The 25,220-nt window shown below is 37.6% G+C and overlaps 1 protein-coding gene across 1 annotated transcript in view; it reads right to left on the reverse strand.

The window, feature by feature from the left end:
• Positions 1-8,723: 8,723 nt before the first annotated feature.
• The window catches only part of PIGK (phosphatidylinositol glycan anchor biosynthesis class K), a 135,134-nt gene continuing 118,637 nt past the window's right edge, over positions 8,724-25,220 (reverse strand). The window contains exon 11 of the mRNA XM_065888466.1: positions 8,724-8,840. Coding sequence (XP_065744538.1) covers positions 8,724-8,840 — 117 coding nt within the window. The remainder of the gene's footprint in view (positions 8,841-25,220) is intronic.

The following is a 25,220-nucleotide window of genomic DNA, read 5'->3' on the forward strand; positions in this document are numbered from 1 at the left end:
TCACCAAAATAAGGAGACACACAGCCCCAGCTGCTGCTGTGTGCACTGCTGGCCACATTAATTACTCCTCAAATTCCATCACGGTCCCATCGAATATTTTCTTACCTAAAGATTATATTGTAAGGTTAAGCCCCTCCAACGTGCATAAAAGTGGGGGAAAAGAGAGAGAAGAGAGAGAAATAGCATACACACACAAACATGTAACAGGCAAAGAGAAAATACACAAAACTACTACATTTCAGCAGTTGGCCATGGGCCATAGTTGATACCTATGGCTTCCTACCTTCCCCTACCTATTGCGTACTTCCCTTGCTCTCGGCCAGAAGCTGAGATGGTCAGTTCATTATCTGGTGGAGTGACCCAAACCTTCATTCAGAAGAGTGAGTCCTCAATCATCCTGCCTTTTTATGATTGTTTTGGGTTTCCATTAACCTTTGCTATTGGTCATGGAACTAGTAAGAGGCACCCTAGAAAATCCTCTTGCCACTTAGTTGTTCTTGCCTTTAGTGTAGCAGCTACTCAACTTCCCTTTGGTAACTGGGATCAATCACTCCAGCCAGTAGAGTAACTCCTTATTTTTGGCATGTTGGTTCAGTGATATAAAAAGCCCCAAATGGCCAGGTGGCAATCCTCTCTTCAAATTCAATAGAACCACTGTTATATCCCTTGAGGAAAGTATTCTTCTCTTTGCACCTAAGACCACCATACTAGCAAAGCTCAAAGTTGCCAGGACAGGAAGCAAAGGTTCTGGAAATGTACTGTTAGGTGTAATAGTGAGAGGAGTTGCTCACATTTCCACTCTTGTTCCCAGTTTTATGCATTCTGGCTATGGGGGAAATAATGCCATGCAATGGTCTCTGATTTAAAGTCTATAGATAAGAGTTCCCTCTTTTCAGAGTGTTTTGTCCTATGGGGTATGTGGTAAGTTTGATTAATTTCATGGGCATAAGCTCGCTGCCACACTTAGCTGCTGTGAAATGAGTTCCTTGATCTGACTCAATACTGTGCAGAATGCCATGAGGGTGGATAAGGATTTCTGTGAGTTCATAGATGGTTGATGCTGGCGAAAGCTTTAAGAGCAGGAAATGCAAATCCATACTCAGAAGATGCATCTATTGCAGTGCAAATGAATTTCTGCCCACTCTATGATGGTCAATATAATCAACCTACTACCAGTCAGCCGACTGGCCCCCTCCTGGGGAATGGAGGCATCAACCTGGTTACTGCCTGAGTTTTAATGAAGGTTTCTGCTACTGGTAGATTAGGCTGTCAGCTGAGGCATTAGCCAGATCAGCCTTGGTAAGGAGAAATCCAGCCTGCTGAGCCCCTGCATAGTCTCCATCCCACACAACGACTTTTCTTCATGGGCCCACTGGCAAGCACTGGAATGTCTGGCAAAAGAGGCTAACTGACACCCACAGAGCATGTCATTTCACCCACCTGATTATTAGGAGCCTCGTGTGTAGTAAATGGTGTGGTGAACATTTACATGGGCCACAGATATCTTCACTATCTGTGCCCATCTAGAGAAGATTCAGAATATAAAATAAGAAAAAGAAAATAGAAAAGGAAGAGCCGGGCAATGAGGTGTGATGAAATATGGTAAGTTCAGTTTGGGGTACACTAAGTTTGAGATTCCTGTGCTTTCAGGTAGAAGGGGGTGCTTCTGGAACTCAAGAGAGATCCTGGGATATACAAATTTGGCTGCCCAGTGCTGTAGAGGTAATAGCGGAAACCACAGGTGGGGATGAAAAGATTCAGGGACAGTGTTAAATTTGAAGAGTGCGAGGACAGAACTCTGCAGAACATCCGGGGTGCGCTGTCAAAGAGAAGCACTTGTTGGAGACTGAAAAGGAGAGGCCAAGTGAAGAAAACCTGGGGAGACAGCAGTACCACAAGGCAGAGGAGAAAATGTTTCTAAAACCGGGAGTAATCAACAATTATTACATATTAAGGAGAGATTTAAAAAGAAAAAGATACAGCCAGTAAAATTCCATCTGATTTGGCAAATAGATCATTGATATCAGTAAGAAAATAGTTTCAGGCGAGTGGTGGGAGCAGAAGATAGATTCACAGAAAGGTTCACAAATGAATACAAGGCAAGGAAGCCAAGTTAGAGAATGTCGCTCATTCATTCAAAATAATAAGCTACAGAATGAAGTAGAAAAGAGCTCTATATAGCATTTCTATATTAGCATTTAAAGGGGGACATAGAATTTTGAGGAGTCTTTCAGATGAGAAAGCTTGAACATCTTACAAAATGTAAGGGAAAGCACTTCTATGCAAAGGGAGGTTGCAGGGCAAGAAGAAAGGTGAGTTGATGAGTAAGCAATATCCCAGAAGAAGGATGGGGTCAATAACTCAATCTCTAAGACCAAAGGGGTTGGGGTAGGAATGGGTGGTGGGGGGGGGAAAGAGAGGCAAATTTGTAGAGGTAGAGAAGGAAGTTAAGCTAGTTCACTTCCCCCATTTTAATTTTCAGATTACAAAGCAAAATCTTCTGACGATAAGAAAGTCTGAGTTGGTGGAACAGGACTGAAGAAAAATTACAATTCCGAAAGAGCAATAATGGGAAAAGGAGGGAAAACAAGAGAAATCTAATCTGATTGCTCAAATTTAATTTCCTTCTTGAAGTCTTCTCTGTTCCCCTGAGAATAAATACAATATGAACAATGCATCTCTTTAGCAATTAAAGTTAGAAGTTTCTTTTTAAACCCCCTATTCTATAGCTCTTACATGGCACTTGTCATTTTCTGCTATACAGTTATTTCATCCTTTCACATGTGTCTCAAGAATTGATTTGTAATTCTTGAAAAAAGAATTCTGTTTCTTTGTAATCTCTCCTAGCATCTACTAAAGTGGGTAGGTATTAACACAGTGTTTCAGTAACTATCCCTGTACAACAAACCATCCTGAACATACTGAGGTAAAAATAACAATTTTTTTCACATTATTATCTCTCACGGTTCTGGGAGTGAACCAGAACTGGGTGGCTCTCACTTGCGGGTCTCTCCCGCGGTTGCCATCAGGAAACATCTGGAGGCTCTCTCCCCCATGTGTCTGGAAGTTGATGTTGGCTATTGGCTGGGACCTTGCCAAGGTAATAGCCAAAATAAACATGCCTGGCTTCTCCAAGTGGCTTGGGTTTCCTCAGGGCACGGTGGCTGGGTTCCAAGAGAAGTATCCTGAGAAAGAGAGCCAGGCAGATGCTGTATTACCTTTTATGGCCTAGCCTTGAAGTCATGCAGTATTATTCCGCCACATTCTATTTATTAGAATTAAGTCACTAAGGCCAGCCTATATTCAGGGAAGGGGAATTTAGACTCACACTCCTGATGACAGTCGTGTCAAAGAAACTGCAGACACTACATACAGTAAGTGCTAATTAGATGCCCATTTAAGCATTCAACATTTTGAAAAAGCCTCAGAAGGAAAAAAAAATGAGAACGAGAGTGGTCTACAGCCTTAAAAGGTCTAATAGAGTCAAGAATAATGCTAAAGAGTGGATAACCAACAAGGACCTAGTGTATAGCACAGGGAAATCTGCTCAATATTATGTAACAACCTAAATGGGAGAAGAATTTGAAGAAGAATAGATACGTGTATATGTATAACTGAATCACTTTGCTGTACACCTGAAACTAACAGAACATTGTTAATCAACTATACTCCAATATAAAATAAAAAGTTAAGAAAAAGAATGTTAAAGAGTCAATTAACCCATAAAATATGCTACCCATGGCTGTTTGTTTTACAAGTGAGTATTTGCAATCTTTTACAACCTCCTTTTTAAGAGATAAAATTGAGCTAGTTAGTAGAAGGTGTAGATCAGTGCCTCTCCTACTTTCACGTGCGTGTGAATTACCTGGGGATCTTGTACAATGCAGATTCTGGTGCAGCAGGTCTAGGGTGGGGCCTGACATTCTGCATTTCTAGCGAGCTCCAGGGTCATGCTGCAGCTCCACAGACCACCCACTGAATAGCAAGTTAGTAGAAAGTAGTAGTAAGGGTGACTGCCTGGCTCCTGTGATCTCTCCCTTCTCTGGGAGGGACCCTAGTAGACAGGAGTTTGCCACCAGAGGTCCTTATGTGCTTATAGGATTAACAAGGTTAATCAGTTCGTCCCCAAGACTTTCAGAACTGGAAATAAAGGAAGAAAGTAACTTTCCTCTCTCTTGTGATGAAGCACAGGATATCAGGCTCTAGAGTCACCAGTCACGTGAGAAAGCCAGTAAGAAAGCCAAAAGGAGACATGCAGAGAAGAATATCCAGGTGCCATGCCAGCCCCTGGTGAAGCTCACACCAGACCCCCTTCCCGCAAGTTTGTAAGATATCCTAATATTCTCCAGCAAATTCCTTTTTTGGCCTAAATTTTTTCTAGTTGGCTTTCTATCATTTGAAACTTTAGAAGTTCTGACTAACATGGTTGGGGGGAGAGGAGGAGGTCTTCTCCTGGAAATGCAGTACCCAGTGTGACAGAGGAATAAAGAGAAATTCAGACAGGGTAATTATCCAGACATCTGGGGCCTGGGGTGAGGCTAGACTGCCCAATAATCATGCTATATTTGTTTCCAAGAGAGTGGATAAGTCATAGAGAGAAGATAATAAAAACCTAAGGCTGAGGGAAGATGGAGAAAAGCCTCAGCCTATCTAAAATGGAAAAACCGAAAAGAGAGGGAAGAGAACCTGTGGATTGAAACTGTCGGACAGCGTTGAAAGTGAAAAGAAACTGTTACCTCAAAATGACAACTGCTGAAAACCAAAGGGGACAGGACAGCCCAGGAGCACCAAGGCTAATGGTTCTTTAAAGAGTAACCTGAGTGGAGGTTAAAAACAAGAGCTAGGTAGAGCCCTGCCCAGCAAAGAACAAAAGGCTGAACCTCTCCCATGTGCCAGGTATTGTATGATGTGCTTTACATTTATGACCTTATTTAATGACCCCGAAGAAAGTGACCTACATTGCTACTGCCAGCTGTCCCTGAGATTCTAGCACAGTCAGAGCTGGTACTTCCATCATGAGAAGAGGGTCATATCATATGAGCCCGGTAAACTCTGGGTATATACATCGGGCACATCTGAAAGTCCTCTCAAGTCTCTGAGGCTGCAAGCAGCCCAAGTGAAACAAGAATGACAGTGACCACCTTTCCAAGTGTGGAGTAAACGAATTTTTAATAATGAGTTTCTTGGTCACACCTTCATCTATATCAATCCCGTCATTCAAGGGTCTACTCAGTTAATTTATAACAAATATTTCATAGCACATTTCCGAAACAGTAAAATTTTGCACTAAAAGGAAAAAGACCGGTTATTACTAAGGTGTATTGTCCATGAACTGAAAGACTTTCACATTTACGCATCAGGTACATGAGCAGGTAATGCACTCATGCACTCAGGCAGGAAATGTGACAGTGAAGTAATGGGGCTGATTCCATAAAGTGAAATGGAGACTGATCTCATTTTACAGCCATACCTTGTGGTATGTTTATAAAATGTTTCTTTCATAAGTTAAAACAGTATATCTGCTATAGATGAATTTAATTTTGGTAAAATCAATGAAAAGAAGTTCTATGTTAATGCAACATTTATTGTAAACGTTCCAGAAACACATAAGTCAAAATTTCAAATTATGATTCCCACAGTAACTGTAACTCTGCTGTACAACATACATGAGGTAAGAAATGTTGTCAACATATACCATAGTAGAAAATACTCAGTAAGCAGAAACAAGCTGAGTTATGCTTGTTGTGGGAATCATCATTTTCAACTAGCTGAGGATATATAAAAATTGAAACCATAAATGCATGCATTATTTTTTGTATTTAATTCCAATTTTTCTTGATCCAATTTAATCAGCTTTGCTTCCAAACCACATTTCCCTTTCATAAACTGTAAATGAATGTCTTTCATAATTTTAAAATCCACATCATTTGGTTTCTTTTTCTCACGCAGGCTGCCTTTGCAGAACGGCATCATTATGCCCTGTCCCTCCCCCAAAAGGTCAGGACATGTCTGCTGGGATCCATTTATCTATATTCCTTGTCTCCCTGAAGGGACAAGGAATATAGAAGACACTGCAGGGGAGGAGAAAAAGAACACCGAAGAGAATGGGAATCACACTGAGTAGCTTAGAAAGGTAAATAAGTGGGACCCTGGCACCATTAACTTCCCCGTTGGTATCTTCCTAGGCAGAAAAAAGAAAAACACCACCACCAAATATTCACAATTTCCAAAGTGTGTAGTCATATCATTAGCTCATCTGATCCTTACGATAACACTGTGAGAAAGGCAAAAGGAAAACACCTTTCAGTTGTTCAGCTCTTTGTGGCTCAAGGAAAATATATTTAGGATGTGCTTTTACGTTATCATTTAAAGTCTGGGCCATTTAATTACACTTACGATATTACCCAGTTAACATATGCAGAGGATTTACTTATTACTGAAGGCAGAATATACTTTATGTAAAAAGATTATGGCTATGAGCTAAACCTTTAACATATTTCAAGCTTTTTGCTTTAACTATATTCTGAAAATTCAATAATGAAACAGAAAGAAATAATTGCCCTATGAAATTTGTCTGGAATAAAATTAATACTGTATATTATACCCAGTATTACTTTTCCCAGTTTGGTTTTAACTAAGAAGGGCACCTTCTACAATCTCTGAAGAGGAATCCTTTTACTTTCCAGTAGTCTTTACCATCAGGGTATGTTTCATTATACTCAAACTAAATGACTTTGGCTCAAGAACAATCATATTTCCTTTACTACTCTAAGTAGCTCCCGGCCACCAGAGTGTCCATGACCTTATGTAAGTGTTTACATGGTCAACCTTTTTTTGTCTCTTAGCACTACTACAATCCAGCTATTCGAATTTAAGTTTGTTTTTCCCCCTTTCTATGTACAAAAAGATGCTTCTCCGTATAATCAGATAAAAATTGTCCTTCTTCTTTTATCTAGTGCAGCAATAAAAAGATCAATTAAAATGAAGATTCAGAGCTGGCAAAAAGCCTCAATGTCATTTGTTCTGATCTGAGAGATAACACAGTTAATCCTTTGCCTGTGAAAAGCATGACCATTTTGCATATAATTAAAGGGTAATATTTTAAGTGCTAAAAGGAAAACAGAGTCTAAGGACTATTAATTTTAAGAGGTTTTATTGTAGAGGAACGGTTGTCTTCTGAATGTTTCCTACAATTTACAAAACATATCTTCATAGTGAATAAAGATTAGCACGAAGTTCCTGGATAAAACAGATAAAATACAAAAAAGTATCCCATGGGACATGAATACTCAACTTTCACTTTTTTTTACCGCTTATATGTGAAAAAGCAATATCTGGGGCTGAGAGCAAAGCACAATCTCAATACCATTTACAGTTACGAGATAGATATGAAGATGGCTGGCAAGATGAAAAAAATCAGTGATGGGGATATAAGCTCTTGCATCTTGTCAGAGACCAGAAAAGAGCTTACTGCCTTATGTGATACATCAGTCAGACACGAAGGAAGGGCCACAAGTATGAATTTTTCCTACAGCCCATCCGTTTTACGGGATTGTCCCAGAAAAAGTGTAGATCCAGCCAGTGGGCAAGGTTTACCTTAAACAGAATGAAACAACATCTCTTTCAGCGTGGAAACAGAAGAAGAGGTGATCAATTCTAGAGGAGCACAGAATGCTTAGAAATGAAAAATGATTAGGTTTGTTTCTCTTGAGCAATCAGTATGTGAAATTCCCCAAGATCTTAAATTTTCCAGATAAACTGACAGTAAATAAGGTCCGGAGACTGTCAGTACCACAGATTAAGAAACTGATTATTCATATCTACTTATCATTTTAGCTGCAGAATTCCAAGAATAGCTGACAAAATATTAACACATTAAAGAATGAACCAAAAGAAAATTTGGGGAACAAAGTAAGTGGTCTAATTATAGCAGAATGTTAAATAACTTACTGTACATTCATGAAATGGATAGTGTGCAGCCATTCACGTGTTCTTGAAGAATATGCAAGGAGAGGGAAGGGGTTGACAACATACTGCAAAATGACAAGTAAGGTTACAAAATGGTACGTTCTATATGCTCTCTATTTTAGAAAAAAAGTATGAAAAAGACTGGGAGAACATATACAAAAATACTAACAAAAGTTTCCCTTGCTAGTGAGAATTTAATGTCTTCACATTTTTTTTCTTTTCCAAATGAAAAGGGGATAAAACAAGGGGAAATTCTTATTTTCAAAAAGAGTCAGTGAGTGTATTCTGATCTCTTTGTCCCAATATTCTAATAATACAAAATGAAAAGCAAATATATTTAGTGTCATTTAGCACTTGCATTAACAATTATTTCTGAGTTATAAAACCAATAGTTCTTTCAAATTTAGCTTCCTTATACTTTCTGCCAAATCACACAAGAGCAATGCATTTTAAAAAATATATTGACATGCCGCATAGCACAGGGATATCAGCTCGGTGCTTTGTGACCGCCTGGAGGGGTGGGATAGGGAGGGTGGGAGGGAGACGCAAGAGGGAAGATATATGGGAACATAAGTATATGTATAACTGATCCACTTTGTTATAAAGCAGAAACTAACACACCATTGTAAAGCAATTTTACTCCAATAAAGATATTAAAAAAAAATATATATATATATATATATATATATATATTGACATGAACTTTTATCCAAGGTTGTAGTCTTCCATGTAGTGTTCTTCATACATCATCGCATCTAGAAAATGAACTTCATATGCTTGATTCCATAAGTTTTGAAGAAAACCATGATAATGAGTGCCCACAATCCCAGAATAAAACCCCCAGGAGGATGCCAATCTTTCAGCTTTGGTTTCTGCAAAACAAGGATGACATTATAAATTTAACAACAGGTAAATAAGTCAACAAATAAATAAAGATAAAATAAATACTGATGGAAAATAGGAAATTCACAGGTTGTACTTTCAGGGGGAGTAATTTAGACAAATTAAATGTACTGTCAGCCTTCCCTATCTGCAGGTTCCACACACAGATTCAACCAAATATGGAATGAAAATATTGGGAAAAAAAATTCCAGAAAGTTCCAAAAAGCAATTTTAAATTTGACACATACCAGAAACTATTTACACAGGTTTTACATTATATTTACAACTATTTACATAGCGCTTACATTGTATTAGGTATTATAAGTAATCTAGAGATGATTTAAAGTGTCTAGGGAGGACGTCTTAGGTTATATGCGAACACTACACCATTTTATATAAGGGACTTGAGCATCCACGGACTTTGGTATCTGCAGGGGTCCTGGAACCAGTCCTGGAGGACTGTATTTGGAAAGCAACAATGGTAAAGACTTGAAACAGGGTAAATATCTCAAAGTGGTTCTTAAAAAGATCAGTTTCAAATGACATTTTGTTCCCTCAGAGGGGCCTTCCTTGACTACCCTATCCAACATGTCTTTTCACCCAAGTTATTCAGTAGCCTAACAGTCCTTTTTCACTTTGAATTTATATAGTCATTAGTTTGTTTTACTTGTCTCTCCTATTAGAGGATGACTGTCTATGAGGGTCATCTTGTTATAGTCCTAGCACCTACCTGCCACAGTGCCTGGCATATAGGAGACACTACATTATACTGAGTAAGTTGGTGGAACAACAATGCTACCTGATTCCATTTATTCAGATATTCAACAAATATTTGGGGGGGCCAGTGAGTTTGATCATATTACTCCCTCGAGGTAGAATGCTCCTTATTCTATTCTTCCTATTCAAAGTTCACTAACTCAAATGCCAACTCCTCCAGATTTTCCTGGATGATAAATTCTTTTCTTTGAATCTGTAGCCCCTTCTACTTTTACTCCTACCTACTATTAGAGTTACCTTTATCATTTATCTCCCTGAAAACTTCCAGGGACAAGGTCTGGCTGAGTCCATTTTACATGCCCTTCTCCATTCCTTACCCTTCAACATCCAGCCAAGTGTCTTGTGTGTTTCTTTGGCCAGCAAAGAAAGGCAGACCAGTCTTCCCCATTTAGTTGTCATTTCAACAGCTACATTATGACCCTGAAACTGAAGGTCTGTGACTATGATCTCTTTATGAGTTCTACTTCCTGAATTACTAGCCAAGATTGTAAGGACAGTTATAAGAATCCTATTTTAGAATAGACAAAAGTGAAAAGAAACTGTAATCTGAAATTTGCTTTAGTCACCATGTAAACTAGATCCCAGAAAGGCTCATAAATCTCTTAGAGGTTTCCACATCTTATACTTTGGTTTTTCCCCTACATAAGCAGGACACCTAATGCTTGCTCTTCACTCAATCCTCAAATCATCACATGGAAAGGAAGGAAGGAGGGAGGGAGGCTGTTATCATTTCTTGTCAGGATTACTGAAATAGTTTCCTAACTAGTTTCTCTTCCTCCAAGGTTCCCTCTTTTCCATCTGTCAACCGTAGCGCTGCTAGACACATCTTTCCAAAATACAAATATATATCTGTATAATATATACTTGCCATACATAATGTATGCATTTAGGTAATGTTTGTCTTGAGCATATATTACTTTTGTTATTTAAGAAATTAAATAAATAATTTACAAACCAAGGCGTGTTGTGGTGTGGTTCAAAGAGCATGGGATTTAGCATCATCTGCCTTGGATTCAAAGTTTAGTTTTAATGCTTAAAGCCTGCCAAGCCACTACGCCACTCTGAATTTCTGAATCTGTAAAATTAGGGCATAGTAACACATACCGCCTAGGAATGAATAAATGCGTAGTTACTGCAATGATGTAGTTTTGAAAACGTATCCTATAATTACACGTTCCTACCTAGAAAAGTAATAATATGAAACTCAAAGTACTTTTTAGATGACTTTCATCTGTGTTTGCCAGTTATGAGGAAGAACGTTTGAAAAAAATATGATTTTTAAAATTTTAATTTGTATAACTTTCATCAATTCAAAATTAACTTATCAAACTAACAGAAGAGAAATCCACCTTAATATTTTCATCTGGATCAATAATGCTAGAGTTTTAGGAGTTTTTAATCAAATGCTTAATATGAACTGAACTGACAATGTTGTTTACAGTGGTTACATTCCACTCTCACTGCCATGTCTACTCTCACCCTCCACCACTCATTCCAGAAAACTCCCCAAACACCCCAAGGATTAAGCCCAATGTTTCCTCATGTTACTTTCTACTCAAGTCTACAATGGCTTCTGATCATGTGTGATGACGATGATGACAAAAGTACCTTCCCTCTAGTATCTTACAAGATGATAAGCTCAGTGGTTCTCAAACCATTTCAGATGGTTTATAAGCTCTTGGAACGTTGTGCAACATTGTGAAAAATCTTAATTCCAGTGGAAAATCTATAATAATTAATATAAAACATAGTTATATTAAAGATAGGTAATGTAAGTATCATAAGCATGTGACATGAAAAAACAAGTGAGTGAACTAAACATGATTAACTATTGCTCAGTTTTTGTCCTGTTTATTTTCTACTAGTCAAACATTGGTAGTTCATACCATTACGTCTTAAACTTAGCAGCCAGAAATAGTTGCCAGAGATAAGACAACTAGAGCTCCTTTAGAAGTAACTATCATTTCCTCAAAGATAGCTATTTCGATCTGTTATTCCAAAAACTGTTTCAGAGAATTCTGGAGGCACTGCTTCCTGATCCTTCAGCCAAACATGTCCCACATTTAGACCACTGATGCCCAGGAGAGGACAAGAGAGAAAAGCAAAGTGCTAGAGCTGTGGTTTGCCAACAGCAAACTTTGAAGGCAGTAATGGAGGACTAGGAAATATATGTTATTACTCCAAAATTATTATGGAGTGATGTATTTATTCATATTACAACACTGTACAAGCTAACAAAAGTAGCAAATCTCACCCTTTAAAAAACTATTATTTGTGGTTGCTATATTTTTTATTGGATATTCATTACATATATCTGATTAACAAAAAATGGAAAATGAATTATTAATTAAATACAGTTTGGACTCTTAGCTTAGCATGGCATCCACGTAGAGACCTGCCAGTGCAGCTGCTACCATCTTCTCAGGAAAGGCACAGAAAAAGGCACAGAAAGAGACAAGAGTTCACTCTACCAAAATTAATTTAACCTCTGATAAGAACCCTCAATTTCACTATCTGTAAGTCCAGAAACCAGGTCTAGAAACAAATTAATGGTGGGCCAGTTTTCTGAATAGTACACAGGGTACAAAGGATTGCTTTGCTCTGTGAAACACAGTAATTCTGTCAGCTGAGAAAGGGACTTTAGCTCTCTCCCTTTTTCTGCCTGCTGTTTAAGAAAAGCAGTGTTGCCGTAGTAGAGGATGGCTTTATGAGGCAGCCAGAGTAGTGCAACTCATTCCCAACTGACCAGTGGCACACTTCTTTCTACATCCATTTAAGTACAATTCCTAGTAAAGAGCATGTGAGAAGGTAGGGTTTACTGCATCTAAGAATGGTTTACTGCATCTGAGAAGGCTCAATATCCAAATGAAAATTTCTGCAAATAAGGGAAAATACAGGAAAAATTCTTTTAATAACATATGTTAAGAAATATGGTTTTTCCACATACTTCACCTTTTTAAACTGTCCAAAAACCAGGCATACATAGCATGGTGGCAGATGATCCTAGTTTAGTTTAGCAAAACCGCATTTGATGACTGGTTGCCAGTCACTGGGGAATGTCTAACAACTATTCTTCAGATGAGGATCTGAAAAGGCATTCAAATCTAAGTAGACAGTGAGAAACGTCCACATGCTCTGTTGGCAAATACTAACAGAACTCTAACAAAAAGGGAAAAAAACATGATGAGGTCCATGAGTAAAAATACTCCCACACATGAAGAAGAAATATCCTGAAGACAGAGAGAACATATCTCTGAATAGATTTAATAAAGAACAAAAAGATAATTTTAGAAAAATTTTATTTGACATGGACTTGAATAAAAATGCACAAGAAGCCAAAACCAAATGAATAGTATAAAGAGAAAAATGGTACAAGGACAATAGGTTGAGATAAAAAGGGCACTGATACAATTTGTAACAGCAAAATTAAAATCTATATTGACAACAAAGATAGTGTCTGAAGCACATCTCTGAGTCCTTCATTCACCAAACTGTGGTAGACTGATGGCAAAAAATATGGTCCCAATTCCCCATATTTCCCTGTGTCCATACCCTTTGGAATATGTTGCTTTATGGCAGCTCTCATCAAGAGGTAGACTCTATGTCCTTCCTCTGTGAATGAGCTGGCCTTGTGACTTCTTTTGGCCAACAGAACGGAACAAAAGCAACAGTGTCCTAATTCCAACGCTAGCTTCAAGAGGCCTTCTTTGCCTGCTTCTGCTCTCTCTTAGACCTCTGCTACCACCATGACAAAAAACCTAGGCAAGGATTCTGGAGGTACAGACACCATATGGAGAAGAAGTCAAGTCTTCCAGTCAGCAACTAGCCAACTTCCAGAAGCAGAATCGCCTAACCAACCCAAGGTTGACCACAGACTCAGGAGGGAGCCCAGCTAAGAACAGAATTGCCCAGCTAAACTCAGCCTAAATTGCCAACCTTCAGAATTATGAGCCAAATAAATGGTTGATGCTCTAAGCTACTAAGTTTTGGAGTGGTTTGTTATCCATCAAAAGCTATGGAATATATCCACTGAGGTGACAATCAATATAGAAGGAAAAACCCTGATCCTTTATTATCATAAGAAAATAGAGTTTCCACCTACATACTTGTAGCTTCAGGTTTCTGCAACAGTGGTATATATAAAAACAGTATGAAGGGCAGCTAAGCAACTCCTTGTTGACCATGAATTTTGTTGAAGTGAGGGAGGTCTGTCAAGATAATCCCCTTGGGTCCTCCTAGAATAAGAAATCCAGCCCCATTCACTCATCTGGGCTAAATTTCACAAAGTAATGACTTCAACAAACACCTGTCACGCCTGAACAGTATGTATAGCCAGACTCTGTAGAAGTCATGCTATAGTGTCTTCTAGAGGTAAATTTTGTGAATGTTCTTTGCTACCCATCCCTCACTTTAAGGGAGCTGCAGTTATGCTCACTTCTAGCTCTCTCGTAGTCTTCTTGGAAAGAGGCTGACTCCACTTGCCACCATGCTAGGAATTGCTCCAGAGGAGATGAAGTGGGGGAATCTAGAGGCTAACTCACCTCACTGCTCTCTAGCCCTTTCCCCTCCAAACTACAAGCATTTTTTTTTTAACCCTGTTTTATTTATTTTAAATTTATTTTTGGCTGTGTTGGGTCTTCATTGCTGTGCGCACGCTTTCTCTAGTTGCGGCAAGCGGGGGCTACTCTTCCTTGAGGTGCGCAGGCTTCTCATTGCGGTGGCTTCTCTTGTTGTGAAGCGCGCAGGCTTCAGTAGCTGTGGAGCGTGGGCTCAGTAGTTGTGGCGCACGGGCTTAGTTGCTCCACGGCACGTGGGATCTTCCCAGTCCAGGGCTCGAACCCGTGTCCCCTGCATTGGCAGGCGGATTCCTAACCACTGCACCACCAGGTAAGTCCCTGAAATCTCTATCTCAAGTCTAGTTCCTTTCCTTTTGAAGTTAGTTAGCAATTAGTATTAATCAGATGTTGCCCCCCCACCCAACCCTCTGCTAGAGAAATGAATATCTCCCAGAATCTTGATGTATCTTACACGTGGTAAATTTGCAAAGCAATTAATCTAATCCAGGATAACTAAAGATGATTTGTTTTTAACTATAATTTTATTTTCAATAGAAAGTTGACCACTGTTTTCTTTGTGTGATAAAAATACCCACTATTAATATTATTAGTTAATATCACTCTGTAATTTCCAGCCAATCCAGATATAACTTCATGGAAGAAGTAAATTTTCATATTTGCAGATTTTATAATTAGATACAAACAAACTCTACAAATCAACTCAGAATTATTGAGAATAAAGAGTTCAGATTTAAGATAAATATTAAAAAAATACCCTTCCAATGTGCCAGTAAAAATGAATCGGGGACTTCCCTGGTGGCGCAGTGGTTGAGAGTCCGCCTGCCGATGCAGGGGACACGGGTTCGTGCCCCCGGTCCGGGAAGATCCCACATGCCGCAGAGTGGCTGGGCCCGTGAGCCATGACTGCTGAGCCTGCGCGTCCGGAGCCTGTGCTCCGCAACGGGAGAGGCCACAACAGTGAGAGGCTCCCATACCGCCAAAAAAAAAAAAAAAAAAAAGAATCGGAAAACGGAATAGAAAAAAAGTCAATTCACAATAGCAGTAAAAAACATAAAATATCCAGGAATACCCACAGCACAAGATGTATGGTAAAAATCTGCATTACTCTATAGAGGGGTAAACAGTCCCAAATATCAAAAAGGATATGATAAAGCTAATCTATAATGCTGTTCTGATGCAAAATAGAAAAGATCAATGAAACAGAACAGAGAGTAGGCAATCAGCCCAGTATCCACGAATTTGTTATATCATAAAAGAACTATCACAAATCAATGGGCAAGGAAATATTCTTACTGGTGCTCTAGCAATGGATTAACATTAAAAAAAAAAATCAGTTTTGTTTCTAACCCAACACTATAAATCAAAATACACTTCACATGGTTAAGAATTAGATGTAAAAATATTAGATGTAAAAAAAAATTTTTAATTACTTTTGTAAACTGGCACCCAGGGATCCATCACAATGGTAGCTACTTTAATGGTACCAGTGGAGAGTAGTTACAAAGGAGCTCATTGCGGAGAGCAGAACACATGAGTCAAAGGGCCTGCAAGCTAAGGGACTGTCAGGTGGGTGGCTACTCAGGAAGGACTTCTTGGATGAGCTGGCCCTTGAACAAGGTGTCATATCTGAGTTGATGGAGAGGAGGAGACAACACCCAAACAGTGGCACATGGAGCAAAGTCACGGTTATGAGAAAAGCCAGGCAGTGGGAAAAGAGTGATGCTCCAGCCTAGCTAGCAGGGGGAAGGTGACAGAAGGAGATCTGCATCTGCTTTGTTCACTGCCAAACCCCCTGGTGCTTAGGGAACCCTGATGAAACAAACGATGCAGTTTGGGAATAGCAAGCATCAGGGCCGGGAGGTTCACTCTGTGAATGTCCAGTTGCATGCTGGGATTTGAGACAATGCGATGCCTCTGTGAGTTTACCCAGCAACCACCCACAGGTGAATATGGTAAAAGGAGATCAAATGTAGGAGAATCTACACAGTAAAGGGAGTTATAAGTCTAAAAGCAATAAATAGAAATAAAAAGAAAAGGCGGAGAGAGTTTTAAAAGAACTTTTTGAAAGATCTGTATTTTACAAAGTGTATAAATCAAATTAAAAGGCAAATACACGGGAAAATATGACAGAAAGGGGAATAAATTCAGTACTTGAAGATCTCCCAAAAATCAGTAAAAGACACATGGATATATCAACAAATGTTACAGGGAAATGGAAATTCTCACAAAATAATAATTACAGATGGCTAATAAACACTTGAAAAAATACAATTTTTTGATCATAAAAACAAGTTAAAAGTAATATATTAACTATTTCTTCCTCTTTCGGGAGAGCACAGGCTCCAGACGCGCAGGCTCAGTGGCCATGGCCCACGGGCCCAGCCACTCCGTGGCATGTGGGACCCTCCCGGACCGGGGCACGAACCCGTGGCCCCTGCATCGGCAGGAGGACTCTCAACCACTGCGCCACCAGGGAAGCCCTCTTCCTCTTTTTAAAACTAAGCTAGTAAATGTTAATAAGGATGGTCAACTTTTCAGGGAAAGTAATCTATTTACATGTTCAGAAGTCTTTGAAATGTTCATATTTTTTCATTCCTAGAATCTGTTACAGTCCTAGCTAGAATCCATAGTAAGGAATTCAGAAATGCTGACAAAGGTTTTGCAAAAAGATTTTCTTACCACTGTTATTTACATAATAAAAACAGGAAACTATATAATGAGAAATACTGTACATCCACGTAATTAGTCATCAAAAATGTTTTCAATTTTAATGATTTGGAAAGACGCTTATACTGTAATAAGAAAATAAAAGATGCAAATTGAGTATGAAATATGATCTTTATTTCTATAGCAATATTCAAAGAAAGGAAATATGCTAAAGTTTGAATAGTGTTTCTCTGGGGGAAGGAGGATTAGAGGTAGTTTCAAACTCTTCTCTATACTTAGCTATACTTTTGAAGATATTTTCTACAATGGACATGTATTTATTTAATTATTTTTATGGGGTAAGGGGAATATAGAGGAAAAACTTTTATTAAAAGAGTCCACCTAGAAGAATCTTCATATATTCATCTTTTACAAATTAGGAGATGTTCTGCAATGATACCGTTTAGTACTTGATATCCTACTTTAAGAAAAAGTAATGTGAATAGCATGACAGCAACATAATATAATAAAATGCTTTTTCAGTATGTATTTAATGATATTCCTAGAGCATAACAATACTGCCAGTTTTAAAACAACTATAGGTAATATTTTAGGTATTCTACAATGATTTTCCTTAAAATCAAATGAAATATTGGTATAATTACTGCATTTTGTAGTACACCTGCATTTGAGGTAAGTTCTTATTAAAGTATAGCTTATAATTTCATTTGTGTCCATATTAGAGCTTCTCATAAAATGACTAATTTTATGTAGTTAAGGTACTCTACTGACTGCTATTAAATACACTCTTCTTTTTTTCTTAAACTTTCACAATAATAGCTATAATACAGAGGTGAAAAGTATACATAAACACTGTAATGTGTCATGAGCAAACACTTAAAAGCTTAAGGGCTACCTATTATTGAAATACCTAATATTTCAAATTAAAAAGACAGGTAGCTTAGCAACACTACACTGCCAACTGTGAACAGTGTTCAGTCTCCCCTTTCATGTTGTTAGGAGAACATTACCATAGAACTTCAAAATAATTAACAGAGAATAGATCTAAGTATTAAAATTATGTAAAAAGAAAAAACTGAGGATTTTAAAAATTGTACATGTTTATTGGGAAGCAAATGGAAATTTTACAAGGTTTCAATGAGATTCTTTTCTTAAAATATAATGAGTGTATCAGATCAGTTAAATTATTTAAGGGAAGAACAAAAAAACCCAATCTACTGAGGTGACAATTACTTTAGAAAATAATTTATTTGTTTTCAACTGTTTAATCAGTTGTAGTTTATTAGTATTTCCAGTCTATCCACATCCTCTCTATAAAATAAAGCTTGTAGTCTTCAAAGTATACTAATAGTATAAATCAAACTGTGGTCAGCAGAATTCTAAGACAGCCCCCAAGATTCCCTCTCCCTGGCGTACATATCCTGTATAATTCCTTCCCTTTGAGCGTGGACAGGACTTGTGAATATGATGGGGTATCACTCCTTTGACTAGGTTACATTACATAGCAAAGACAAAGGGATTATGCAGATGTTATTAAGGTCCCTAAATCAGTGACTTTCAGTTAATCAAAAAGGAGATTATCCTGGGGGAAGGGGCTGACTCAATCAGGTGAGCCCTTTAAAAGAGGGTCTAGATATCAGAGACATAAGTCAAGAGAGGCAGATAGGGACTTCCTTGGTGACACAGTGATTAAGAATCCGCCTGCCAATGCAGGGGACATGGGTTCAGGCCTGGTCTGGGAAGATCCCACGTACCGCAGAGCAACTAAGCCCGTGCGCCACAACTGCTGAGCCTGCGCTCTGGAGCCCGCGAGCCACAACTACTAAGCACACATGGCACAACTACTGAAGCCTGGGCACCTACTGCCGGTGGTCCGCAACAAGAGAAGCCACCGCAATGAGAAGCCTGCGCACCGCAATGAAGAGCGGCCCTGCTCGCCGCAACTAGAGACAGCCCACATGAAGCAACGAAGACCCAACGCAGCCAAAAATAAATAAATTTAAAAAAAAGAGAGAGAGAGAGACAGATATATTAGAAGTAGCTGAGATGCTCTCCTGTTGGTCTTTAAGAATCACACAGCCATGCTGTAGAATGGACCACAGACAGGGAATGGCAGGCAATCTCTAGGAGCTGAAGACCTGCCTCACAGTCAGTTCTATGACATGAAAAGCTGAATTCTGACAATGATCAGTACACTTGGAAGAAAATTCTGAGCCTCAGATGAGACTGCAGTCCTGCTTAACACCTTGATTGAAGCCTTGTTAGACCCTAAGCACAGGATTAAGCTAAGCTGTGCCTGGACTCCTGAGACATGGAAACTGTGAGATAATAAATGCTTTTAAATTTGTTTGTTACACACCTATAGAAAACTAATTAACAAACAAATCTTGAAATGAAACTATTTATTACATCTGATAACTGTTCCTTGAGTGGAAAACCTTATTACGATATTAACTTTACATGTTTAAAAAAAATAAGAGAATGAAATATTCTAGACTAATTCCTCCTACTCTTTCATACCTATTTATTCTCTAAGACCTTGATCAAATATCACCTCCAGGTGAAGCCTGTTCTCATACTTCGGTAAGAATTACTTTCTTCTTCTCAGGGCACTGATGATATTTGGTTTATATCTTACACTATAGTTAATTTACAGGTGTGATTCTGCTATATTTTGATCTGTTTGTGATACCTTATCCATTTCTGAACCTTATCAAGGTCTCATAAGCTTTGAATACAATAATCAATTTGTTTTAGTTATATATTATTTTCTTCTTGAAAATAAGAAATGTAAAATATTCAAATAGAAATATTAAGTACCAATTTACATCTTGGTTTTATGACTTAAGGAAAAAAATAAGAACTGCATTAATCAAATAACGACATAGTCTCTTTCAAGACTCCCTAGTGAGAAGTTAAAAAAATATTCATTTAAAAATGTGGGAGCTTCCCTGGTGGTGTAGTGGTTGGGAGTCCGCCTGCCAATGCAGGGGACACAGGTTTGTGCCCAGGTCTGGGAAGATCCCACATGCCGCGGAGCGGCTGGGCCCATGGGCCATGGCTGCTGAGCCTGCGCGTCCGGAGCCTGTGCTCCACAGCAGGAGAGGCCACAACAGTGAGGGGCCCATGTACCGCAAAAAAAAAATAATAATAAATAAATATAAAATAGGTACTATTGAACTAAATAAATACTCTGGATGTTGAGTGAACAGGTGTAAATTTTTAAAAAATGTGTAAAACAATTTGAAGTTTGAAATAAATGAATCTAGTTTTTAGTTCTTAACTAAGAGAATTAACCCACTGTTCCCACAAATACATAATAAAGGTTCATTTATCAATAGTATCTAGCTGTGTCTGTTAAGAGGCGATCAGAGTTTTGCTTCTGCCTATGTAGGATTAAACACTATAGGAATTATCTGCCTTTCTGAACAACTAGATAATCATTCAAAAGGTAGGAAACAATGGTTTTCAGATACTGGACAATTTGCAGCAGTTTTCTGATCCTTGAAAGAATGGAAACAAATAAGATGAGTCCTTCAATTGCTCAAGCTTATTGCCTGGAGGCCATTTCCAAGCTGTAGCACAAGGACAGAACCCCCAAGGGAGCCAGGCAGTATTGAAGAGTTGAAGAGACACAGATTAGAATTCAAGGAGGTTTTGTTGGCTAGAATTTTCAGGGTAGACTATTGCAGAAAAGCGGGCTCCACAGAGAGCTCCAGAGAACTGCAGAGAGATTTCCTTAAATCTTTGGCAGAGTTCTAACCTGTATATGCATAACAAGAAGATTGTACAGAAAAACAAAACAAAACACCAAAAGCAACAGGCCAAACCATTCCCAATACTCATAATATACAGAGCACCCTGTCCCAGCTTATAGTGGGGCTAAATCAGAATAAATCAGAGACAGTGGGGCTATCACCAACCCCCCAAATAAGACTACTCTGGACCTGCCTAAAACAACTTAAAAGCAATCCTTAGCAAAATCAAACTGATCCTAGAACAAAATCCAACACTCGCTACATGAATAAAACAAAAATCCAAAATGCAACAGCCAACAAAAAATTAAAATAGCTAGCATCCAATTTTTTAAAAAGACATGGGAAGGAGGAAAATATCAGCCAAAGCCAGGAGAAAAGTTAATCAATTGAAATAGACACATAAATGAAAAAGATGATGGATTTAGTAGACAGGGATCTTAGGACAGCTATTATAAATGGGATGTAAAGGAAAACATGAACATATGAGGAGAGAAATAGAATATTTAAATAAGATCCATTATAGGATTTCTAGAGATGAAAAATATATATAAAATGAAAGATACACTGGATGAAATTAACAGTAGATTAGACACTACAGAAGAATTAACAAAGAACTATTAAGATAGCAGTAGAAGTACTCAAAATGAAGGACAGAAAGAGAAAAGAATAAACAGAGCCTAAGATATACCTATCGTGGGCATAATATTAAGCAAGATCACATTCTCAGAATTAATAAGTAAAAAAAATCAGTGAGGGGCTGATTTAAAAAAAATTCAGTAAGAATATAGAAAATTTGAACATTATCAAAAATATGTAAAACTAACAATGAGTGAAAATTTTTCCAGATTTCATAAAAACTATAAACCAAACATACATGTGTATGTGAATGGTTATAAATGTTAGTACTATCCATAGATGTGCATAAAATCATTGTGTATGTTGGTAAAAACAAACAAACAAAAAACCTATAAACCACCAAATCCACAAAGCTCAACACCAACATAAGAAACATAGAGAAAGCCACACAAAGGAACATCATAATCAAAATGCTGAAAAACAGTGATAGAGAGAACACCTTAAAAGAGGTCAGATAAAAAGAGATTTGTTCTTACAGAGCAGAGTTCAACAAACTACCGCAGATGAGCCAGTCACATGATTTTACAAATAAAGTTTTATGAGAACACAGCCACACTCATTCATTTACAGATTGTCTATTGCTGCTTTCACACTACACCAAAGTTCAGTAGTTGTAAAGAAAACCAGATGACCCACAAACCTAAACTATTTACTATCTGGTCCTTTAAGAAAAAGTGTATTGAGCCCTGCTACAGAGCAACAAAGGTAAGAATGATTGAAGATGTGCTGTCAGCAACCATGGAGACCAGAAGACAATGGAACGACATCTTTAAAGTACAGAAAGAAAACAACTGTTAATCTAGAATTCTAGGGAAAATCTGACAAGTGAAAAAATCTTTCAAGGATGAACATGAAATAAACTTTCAGTAAAACAAAAGCTTTGAGAATTCAACAGATGTATACTGCAGCAGACTTATACTACAAGGTAGTATACCAAATACCTATACTACAAGGTATACCTATAGCAGACCTATAATACAAGAAATGTTAAGAGAAGTTCTTCAGGCAGAATGAAAATTATACCAGACGGAAATACAGACTTCCACAAATGAGAGAGGAGAGATCGAAATGGTAAACTGGTAAACAAATATAAAAACATTTTCCTCATTTTAAAATTTCCTTAAAAGATAATTGACTGCTTAAAGCAAAAATGAAAATAATGGGTTTCCCTGGTGGCACAGTGGTTAAGAATCCGCCTGACAATGCTAGGGGTCACGGGTTCGAGCCCTGGTCTGGGAAGATCCCACATGCCACGGAGCAACTAAGCCCGTGCGCCACAACTACTGAGCCTGTGCTCTAGAGCCTGCCAGCCACAACTACTGAGCCCGCGAGCCGCAACTACTGAAGCCCGCGTGCCTAGAGCCCGTGCTCCGCAATAAGAAGCCACCGCAACGAGAAGCCCACACACTGCAACGAAGAGTGGCCCCCGCTCGCCGCAACTAGAGAAAGACTGCGTGCAGCAGCGAAGACCCAACACAGCCAAAAATAAATAAATAAATTTATAAAAAAAAAAAAAAAAAAAAGAAAGAAAATAATGTATTGTGGGGTTCATAAATATGTAGGAACAAAACGTATAACAACTACAGTACAAAGGATGGAAGGGAGGAATTGAGAAAATATCATTATAAAGTTCTTATGTTATACACAGAATAATATTATTTAAAGTAGACTGTATTAAATTAAAGATACATATTATAAATCCTAGAGTAACAACAACAAAGTGGATTCACTTAATAAACCAAAAGTGGAGTTAAAATGGGATCATACAAAATAACAGAAAAAGAAAAGGAATTGAAAACAGATGGAGCAAGTATAAAACAAACAGCAATATAGTAGATCTAAATCCAACCAGATTTAAATCCAATTTAAATACTGATAATTACATTAAGTGAAAAGATCTTAACATTCCAATTAAAAGGCAAAGATTGTCAAGTTGAATAAAAACATAAAACTCAATGATAGTCTACCTATAAGAAACTACTTTAAATTCAAAACAGATAAGTTAAAAGCATCCAAATGGAAAAAGAAATACCATGGAAAAAGAAACCTGGGCAGGCCATATTAATGTCAGAACAAAGTAGACTTTAGACCATTGAATATTATAGGGATAAAAAGGAACTTCTCATATAAATAAAGGGATTGATTCATCAAAAAGACATACCAATTCTAAATGTGTATGTACTTAAAGCTTCAAATACACATATCAAAAACTGAAAGAACTGAAAGGAAAAATTATAATTGTATATTTCAGCACAATCTCAGAATTAATAAGTAAAAAATCAGTAAGAATATAGAAAATTTGAACATTATCAACAAATTTGATGTAATTGATATATTTATTTCACTCCACCCAATGATAATACAATACACATGCTCTATAAGCACACATGGAACATTCACCATGATAGACCAATTTCTGGTCTATAACACATGTCTCAATAAATTTAAAAGGGTTGAAATCACACAGAGTACTCCACACAGTGGAAATTCAACTAGAAATCAGTAACAGAAAAGATAAATTGGAAAAATCCTCAAGTACTTGGAAATTAAACAATACATTTCTGAATAACCCAAGAAGAAATCACAAGGGATATTAAAAAATATTTTGAACTGAATAAAAATGAAAATGAAAATATACTTGTCAACTGAAAAGAATGCAAAGCCTAAAAACTGAATATTATGTTTTATTCAGCAGACTTACTAAGGACTTAAGCCTGGGATACAGCCTCTCAGATAGCTCAGAGGGACTGCTCCAAAGAGGCAGGGTAGGAGCCAGAATGTATCAGGATATATAGCAGTTTTGGGAAAAAAAAGAAAAAGAAACAAACTCAGGGGTCCAACATCAAAAGATTACTTACTGCTAGTTATATTCAAAAAACCAGACATCTCAAGTTAATGAATTTAGCACTTTTCTACGTATGGAAAGATGCAAGAGTCTGGGCTTACTGAAATTATTCCTTTTATATGCACCTTAACTATCTAGCGCCAGTACCCTGTTTTTCTCTGTCCTGAGTTCCCCTCAGGGTGCACTGTCAGGGGTGGCTGCAGAGGCTGAGGGCTTGATGGTGGGCAGCCAAAATGGCAGGCGATATTCGTACACTTCAAAATGTGGGGGATGTCCATAAAACATGCTTACAGAGATATGTATAGCTTTGTGTGCTTATATTAGAAAAGAATAAATTTCTAAAATTTCTAAGAAGAAATTTCTAAAATCAGTAATCTAAGATTCCACCTGAAGAAATCTGAAAAAGAAGAGCAAATGAAACCCAAGTAAGCAGAAAAAAGAAAATTAAAAAAAGAAAATTAAAAAGTGAAATTCAATAAAAGACAAAACAAAACAAAAAAAGAGAAAAATATCAACAACCCAAAACTGCTTCTTTGAAAGTTCAATAAAATTGATAAACTTCTGACAAAACTGATTAAAAGAAAAAAACAGAGAATAATGAAAGAGGGAATATCACTATAGATTACACAGACATTCGAAAGGTAATGAGGATATAAAAAAAACTTTATGGCAATAAATTTGACAAGTTATACCCTGTAAGATACAAATTACCATATTATCCAATTTTAAGCCAGAGTTAAAAGGACACATATTTCTGTAGAGTCTATAAAAATTTCCACATCTCTAACTGATTTGGAAAGGAGAGAATATAGAAAGAGGAAAGGGATTTCCAGTCAGCCTGTAAAACAAGAGATCTGTACTGATAAGAATGCCTGAGGGAAGAACCCAAGAGTCAAGCAGAAACTGCAGAGGATAATGGTTAACACTTTTTAAATGTTTATCATATGCCATGCATTATTTTAAGAATTTTAAATGTGTCAATGCATTGCCTTTAAGGTAGATAATATTATTACCCTGTTTTACGGATAAGGAAAGTTAACAATTGTTACAAAACTACCACCACTACCCATAATCATGATTATCATTTATGGAGTGCTGTACAAAGTGCTT

This window comes from Phocoena phocoena, chromosome 1 (assembly GCF_963924675.1).
Source record: "Phocoena phocoena chromosome 1, mPhoPho1.1, whole genome shotgun sequence".
NCBI classification, from domain to species: domain Eukaryota; kingdom Metazoa; phylum Chordata; class Mammalia; order Artiodactyla; family Phocoenidae; genus Phocoena; species Phocoena phocoena.